A 7,994-nucleotide genomic window follows, 5' to 3' on the forward strand; every position below is an offset into this window, starting at 1 on the left:
AATGCTGGGAATGTGCTGAACCAAGTTTGATAACCTCTCACCAAAATATGGACTTTGAAAACATCCCAGTGTGTCCTCATATATGACCATGCACATGTCATTTTCAGCTGTTGGCCCTATAATCACATAAAGATTTGCTGTCACTATGAAATTTTTTTTATTTATTTTGATCTTTGCATACCACTGTGATACTGCTAAGGCAGGTATGAATGAATGTGTTTAGAGGTATGTTTTCTATGGACTTAGCAAAAGTAAAACTCTTTTTTCATGTCTGTTCCATAAATAAGCCCTATTCACATTGATGATAATTCCTAACCAAAAAAAAAAAAAATCAAACTCTTTTCAGTAAGGAACACTGCTTAACCTTGAAGCCCCCCTTTAAGTTGTTTTTCTTTCTATGACCCCTTCCTTCAGTAACTGCCTGGTACATCAAAAATAAATGCTGCAGGAACAACAGTTAGTGTGTTTCTTTCTGGTTTGCGTATTTCAGCAATGGTAGAGTATCTTAAAGTGAATAGTATTAATACATTCAGTGAATGAAACGCACATACTTTAAAATATGCAAAGTCTTTATTAACCGCAAATCATTGAAGCAGTACAAATGTGGGGTAACAGTAGAGGGTTACAAATCAAAACTGGTACAGATATTTTTACAAAAGATGTTTACATCTTCATTTTTGCATAAGGTTTACAAATTATATTGCTAGAAGACAAGAGCAACTATATAGATCATATCACTTTTCAAAGACAAAAAGGTCACAATGAAGTAAAATGTACCCCTTATATGCAGAATATGGCTTTGTAATCCAGAGTTCAAGACTAAATGCTGTAGCAAAATGTGTATAAAATGACAAAGCTTTATGTAAATTGAAGGACCCTGGCTTATCATCACATGAACTATAATAACATAAAAATAGATTAGATGGGGAGCGACAACAAGAGACTACATTATTTTCTTACATGTAGTCTAATTAATGACTGACAGGAGAGGGGAGAGAGAGAGAGAGAGAGAGAGAGAGTGAAACTAGATGATTGACAGCTGAATCCTAAAATGCTATGAATAATGATACCATGGCATTTGCAGCTGCTGTCCTATTGTCGAACCACTAGATGTGGCAATTTCTTCTCAGTTTAGTATTTTATTACAGCACAAAGTGAACAGGCAGCAGGATAGCTGAACTCCCACTCTGTTAACGAAACATATCGCTCCTCTGATACAACATAAACGTTTTAGCCAAAATAGAGTTACCCTGCTACTGATTCCGTATTTAAACAAACATACACATCTGATGTACAAACATGTCATATATTGCTGGACATCTGCATGATTTACACATTTTAACTGGTATGCCATATCTAGTGTTTGGCACCTTATATTCTTAATATATTATGCAATATATTATACATTTCTTTTGAAAGTAAGAGCTCATTGTTTTTTCTTAGTTCTTACAGTTCCATTTCTGGTCAACATAAAGGCATATTGTTCTGTTACTGATGAACCACCTCCAACTTGCTGGATCCAAGATACATGGCCAGCCCACTCCATTGCCTTGGCTTGACTTTACTTCTCCAAGCCTTCTGCCTCCTTTTAGGACTCCACATCCCAGCAGAAAGGGGCATTTCAGCACTCAGGTGGGGACTGAGTCTCCCACTTGCATTATAATCACAGACATTAGGTTCCCCTGCTTATTCTTTCAGTCCTTGGTTTTACAAACATGATTTTGATATATCTCAGATTTCAGGAATCTGGGGTAAGAATCCCTTTCCATAAGTCCGTACACAATTTTCTGGGCTTCATCAAAGCACGATGGGGTTGGGTCTTCTTTCTTTTTACTTATGGTATCTCTTGTATGGAAATCAATGTTAATCTGTGGAAAAAGAACATCCATATATTATCTCTTGTGTTATATTCTATTTACATCCTTTGTATATTACTATTAATTATGCATACAATACAATCAATAAGTACACTATCACTTGCTTTATATTTCAACATATTCATGTAATCTACCAGATATGTGTCAAGAGTTTATAACAAATACACACATGCACACACACACACACACACACACACACACACACACACACACACACACACACACACACACTTAACTAGCAAGACTGATACTAAATAGAGGAAAATAGAGATGTTATGCACACATATTACAGCTAGAGAGTCATTTGTTGGTTAGGTAATAAGTGATCTTCAAAGAATTTTATCAAACATACACCAGGCCTCAAGAACAAGGCTAAATGTTATATAAATGCACTATGTAAAGAAGACAGTCAGGCAGCATCTCTTTGATGGAATGAAACTAAGGTATTCTGATAATCATCCTCTTAAAGAAATGTCAGTTGGAATGACTGGAAACTGTCACAACTGTGTATCCCTAAATGGGAGACGCAAGTTTCTTTGCAGAAAAAGCAAGTGCTGCAGTCACTGTCTGCCTTAATCTAACCATACCACCCTATGAGGAAATAATGACTTTAGCGCTTCTGTTTGTGAGCATTTACTGACTCTCCTTCAGATTGCTGTAGATCTGAGTTTTTATTTCAAGCTAACTGTGAAACAATTTTCCATGTTTTGTTCACTTGTTCTTTGGACAAAGTTTTATTTATTCATTTATTTTCTTTAACAAAGGCTACACTTCATTGTCTGTCACTCAACAGTCAAAAAGCACATTGAATATGAATCCAAACATGAGAATGTTTGAATAAAACTTTCATATTTTATTAAAACATAGTTTGTGTGGGGGTGTGTGTGTCTGTGTGTGTGTGCATGCATGCGTGTGTGTGTGTGTGTGTGTGTGTATGTTTCTATGTGTGCATGTGTGTCTACACATGCGTGTGTGTGTGTGTGTGTGTGTGTGTGTGTGTGTGTGTGTGTGTGTGTGTGTGTGTGTGTGTGTGTGTGTGTGTGTGTGTGTCTGTGTGCGTGTGTCTCTATGTGTGTGTGTGTGTGTGTCTACACGTGTGTGTGTGTGTGTGTGTGTGTGTGTGTGTGTGTGTGTGTGTGTGTGTGTGTGTGTGTGTGTGTGTGTGTGTACATGTGTATAAATGCAAACGCATACCAAGAAATTAGCTTTCTGTACTTGTACTGTTTGTTTGTTTCATTAAGGTCATATGACTCAGTCACATGGATAATAATTACCTCTTTAGAGGAATCCTCTTGGACAAACTCTTCAAAAATCTTCTGCGCTTTGGAAGCCATCTGACCTGGTGATTTTGTTCTCTTGTAGTCCTCGCAGGCCAACCAAAACTGAATGTTCTCATCGCTGTACTCGGACTTCAAAAAGGCTTTAAATACTGCCAAACCAGCTGTAAAACAAAATGGACACGCACAAAATTAGCCTCACTGCAGCTGTGTACTTATTAAGTTCTATGTCCAAATTTTGCTACTGATTGTCCTGACCAAATTTCCCTAGAAGTGTAAATATCACTTCAGGTACTCCCTGAAAAGGGACCACTAGCCTAGCAGGACTAAACTGGCCAACAAAAGAGGAAGAAAGAAATGAATGAATAAACAAATAAAAACTTCTCAGCTCTTGCTGTATCACAAAACTATTTCCTTCTGCTCATATGACACAGCTTTGGCTGATAACCCCCCACATCCTTAAGATAATTGGATTAAAGGCAGCAAACATCTATTTCTTAAGAAGTTCACTGCATAATTCAGATAGAAAACCTGATTGATACTAGTATTTTATTTCCTTAATAACTATTTCCTGCAGTCCTTTAATTAGGATGCATACAGCTTTTCATTCTAGTGCTTTGAAACATTATTTTCAACCTTCTTAAAAATGGAACAAATAATTTCCCATCCTCACAACTTAATATTTAAACTAGCCCTTTACACATTTATACAAAGCTTTTTTCATATTTTTCATTAATAGATAGCCAGTTCTTACCTTGACTTTCAAGTAGCTTTTCCAGTGACTGGGACCACTTGTTGCAATCATCTGCACTGACCCTGTAAAGGAAAGAATTACACATCATTTTATTTTTCATGTAATTAGACATTGTTTTATTTTTCATGTTTCTACAGGAGAAAACAGGAAAATAGAAAGCAGCTCATGTCCGACTACTTCCTGAGATTAAAATAAAACCTTTGCTCACTATGAATGTTTTCAGACAGTTGGAACCATCTGTAGCTTCTCTTTTTATAAAAGTTTAACATCTTGCAATGACATGTTAAAGTATGCAAGACAAATGTAGTGAGTTAATCGTATGACAAAAGTAAATGCTTTTGCAAGAGCTTGGCGATTACCTGTTTAGTCATAACCATGTTGATATGCAATATTTTCTCATGAGTAAAGTACTCACTTTAAAAGATGAATATTAGAATTACTTTGCACGTTTATATTTTATTTAATATTAAAATGACTTTTCACCCCAGATTTTTCAAGACTCATGCAATGCTGTTTTCTGTACTATATGGAAAATATGAGTAACGCCTACAGTTTATACTATACGTCTCACAGCTACCATGGCTACTTTCCAGTCACCTCTTTGCAATATGTTATACCAGCTCACAGTGTTTATTATGGTTTCCATAGTAAAAAAAAAAACTTACTTTGTAGGCTTTGGAGCAGTGATGTTGGATTCCAGATGTGGCAAGATGGATCGCAGGCATGTCTTCAAGTCCATACCACTGAAAGGAAAGAATAAATGTGCAATCAGTTTTACAGATTCTGGTGCCAAATAAATGCATAACAAATGATACAGATATTGCTGCCTTAAAGGCGGAATTTAAGGAGTTACACTATAAAGTTCCATTGTTTTTAATTTTCTAGCTGATATATTTAAAAAGTGTAAAAATTGCCTAAGTAACTAAGACCCTCACTGGGTGGTTCATATTCTACAGGTTTATGAAAGTTAATAATTTATGCCAGGTTTGCAAATCTGCAGACGTATCCTTTGAAATGTGTTCCAAACAAATATTTTGTATACATGTCAGTACTAAAAATAAGCAAAGTACAGAACAGTACAATCAGCTGTATTGTTATATTATTAAAAAGATTGTGTTATATTATTTAGAAGTGCTGTTGTGCATTAGCAGCGGCAAAATTAACACATACTTTGAAAAAGAATTATGCTGATTAACAGCTTTCTTTGAAATGGATGCACATCCACATAATCATTTTTAATCTAATACTTTTTTCTTTGCTTGTAAAGCATAAACACTTACAAAGTCTTTGGCTTCTTTTTCTGTCCTTTCTCATCACTAGGGTTGCAGCTGCTTTCTTTAAGCTGTGCTGGATGTGTCTGTGGGAAGAATAATCCTGGCATTGTGAGCTACGTGCCTTGTGAAATGCTTGCAGAAATAAATCCTTCAGAGGTACTTTTGCTAAGAGTATTGGTGAGCTACTGCCTGCTACAGTCTTATATAACCAGTTGGGGCGGTGCTTAGGTTACTGGGAAGAGGAAAAAAGTCACAAGGTCTCTATTTTTCTCTCTGTCTCTCTCTCTATCTCCCCCTCTCTCTGAACCAAAAAAAGAGGAAGTATTTTTTTCCTTTGAGATATGAACAATGTGTGATGTTTGAGAACAACGTATCTCATGTATTTCTCTTTTTACAATAGAAAAAACAAAAACAATGAAAAAAAAAACTTAAAAGTTTTTATTTCAGTAGCACAGGAAAGCTAGTTTTTAAATAAGCAGTTTTCAGTGTAATACCGTAAGCATACATTCAGTGGGATTTTAGTTAAGAAGTAGACGGATGCAAATAGATTTTAACTGCAAATAGTGTTATAATCTAACAGTCCTTAAAGATGCTGGCTGTTGTCTCATAACTGATTAAATTGAATAAAACAATATGTATTTATACTTTTTTCTTTCTTAGGATATGTTTTGCTTCTGGAGACATTAAAAGCAAATGACTTTAGAAGTGTAGGAAGTATGACTTAAAATAAAAGTGGCTGTGTGTATGGCATTTCATCACTTTTTAACACATGACACATCTTTGTTATTTTTGTTCACATTGTAATACTGTTGCATTTTTTAGCAGTCAGTACCCAAATTACATTGTACAGAAATACAAGCAACAGAGTAATACAATAAAGCTATAATCACATAAACAGTAAAAAATATAAAAAAATCAATACTGTTGTGGTTTTATATCTGCCACAGAGGTGCGCCCTTCCCAAAGTACATGATGTGACAGACAACAGGTAAAACATGCAGTAAGTACAACCAGCTATGTACAAAGAAAATTAACAATTATGCCAGGAGACTTTGGCCATGTTTTTTTTTTTTTTTTATTGTTCTTTCTTTTATTCTTTCTTTCTCTCTGGCTTAAACATTTTATCTCTTACTGCTTTGAGGATGTTGATTAAGTATTAGTGCAAACTGGTCATAAGGGAGGGCAAAATGATATGCATGCATGTATGTATGTGTATACATGCGTGAGTGTGTGTGTGTGTGTGTGTGTGTGTGTGTGTGTGTGTGTGTGTGTGTGTGTGAGAGTGCACGTGCATGGGGCAAGGGAGCATACTGTTAATTCACCTGTGTACATACATGCAAACACAAACACACACACACACACACACAAGCGCGCGCATGCACGCACACACACACACACACACACACACACACACACACACACACAAGCGCATGCACGCACACACACACACACACACACACACAAGCGCGCGCATGCACGCACACACACACACACACACACACACACACACACACACACACACACACACACACACACACACACACACACACACACACACACACACACACACACACACACGCACACACACACACACACACACGTGCATGAACACTGCACACATATACACACGTGTATATAAGAATGTATCTCATTTATCACTTCTTAGCTTTCTATTTTTAGGTACCAGGTAGAAGCTTTAGTCCTTGTAGTACTTGAGGTGACACAGATGGCTAGCCAGATGACCTGGAGATGTTTGCATTCTCTGTCTACACTTCTTCCAGGGATATTGCAAGCAGTTGCAGACCAGTTTTGAAGCAGTGCACAATAATTCTACGTAAAGGGTGTACACCTCACAATGACCCTGGATCTTACAGTTATAAGCCTATGATATTTCATAATTTATAGCACATAAATGTAATCTAGGTTTAACTCCTTCAACAGCTGCCTTTATTACTTGAAATAAAGTGTCTAATATTCAAATGTTGAATATTCTACCTAACTGTACTTGAAAAAAAACTGTGTAAATTAGAACCCACAACCATGTACACCATCCTCAGAGTAACCTACCACTAAGCTACCTGAGATGTAAATGTTAACATTGTACCTGTCATAGGGTTTATTTAATCATTTTCTGAAACCATATTACGTAGTATCTGTGTCATTTGTCAGTTATAATATGTGTGTTTTATACTTGTAATTTGTTTTGTCTTGATATTGTTTCCTGGTATTGCTGAGGTATGTGCAGGGGTAATGTTTTTGTATGCTCAGTATCTGTATGCTATTATTATATTGCCCAGTACAGCACTTACACTGTTATAAGTTTCTATTTTCTTCCAACATGCCTGTGTCTGTTTGCTTTTGTTTGTCCTACATGCCATAAATTGCTTTTCTGTTTTTTTTTTTTAATTTACTGGATTGTTTTTCCAGTTGTTCATTCTAAAGACATGCTCTCCCTACCAGAATGAAGTATTTCTACCTCCTGTTTTTATAACATTATTAGAAGCTAAAAAATATATCAACATAAACATTTTTTATCAAGTCTCTGATTAAAAAAATCAGTAAAATCAAAAAAATGAAATCAGGTTATTTTGTTTATCTATCTATACAAGTTGCAATTAGTTAACAATTGCACTGTATGTAGGCTTGTTTTGGTAATATAATTTATAGCCTGGCAAATAACAATATAAGTTCACTATATGGACAGGCAGAATAAACTGGGCTGTGGAAAGCTAAAAGTGGCCAAAGCTGGTACTCCTCTGTACAGGCTGTAAGGATAAGAAATGTATGTGCCACACTTCAGGTAAGCAGGGTC

General features: G+C 36.0%; 1 protein-coding gene across 1 annotated transcript; it reads right to left on the bottom strand.

Annotated features, from left to right (window-relative positions):
- Positions 1 to 551: 551 nt before the first annotated feature.
- On the bottom strand, positions 552 to 5,356 carry LOC122813172 (regulator of G-protein signaling 1-like). The gene is made up of 5 exons (XM_044085327.1): positions 5,189 to 5,356; positions 4,574 to 4,651; positions 3,909 to 3,970; positions 3,152 to 3,318; positions 552 to 1,868 (listed from the first exon to the last, which is right to left on the bottom strand). Exons 1-5 carry the CDS (start codon positions 5,287 to 5,289, stop codon positions 1,695 to 1,697), a joined length of 582 nt encoding a protein of 193 aa, XP_043941262.1. The 5' UTR covers positions 5,290 to 5,356; the 3' UTR covers positions 552 to 1,694.
- Positions 5,357 to 7,994: the final 2,638 nt, after the last annotated feature.

Source organism: Protopterus annectens, chromosome 10.part0 (genome assembly GCF_019279795.1).
Source record: "Protopterus annectens isolate FY-2018-M chromosome 10.part0, PAN1.0, whole genome shotgun sequence".
Taxonomy (NCBI): domain Eukaryota; kingdom Metazoa; phylum Chordata; order Ceratodontiformes; family Protopteridae; genus Protopterus; species Protopterus annectens.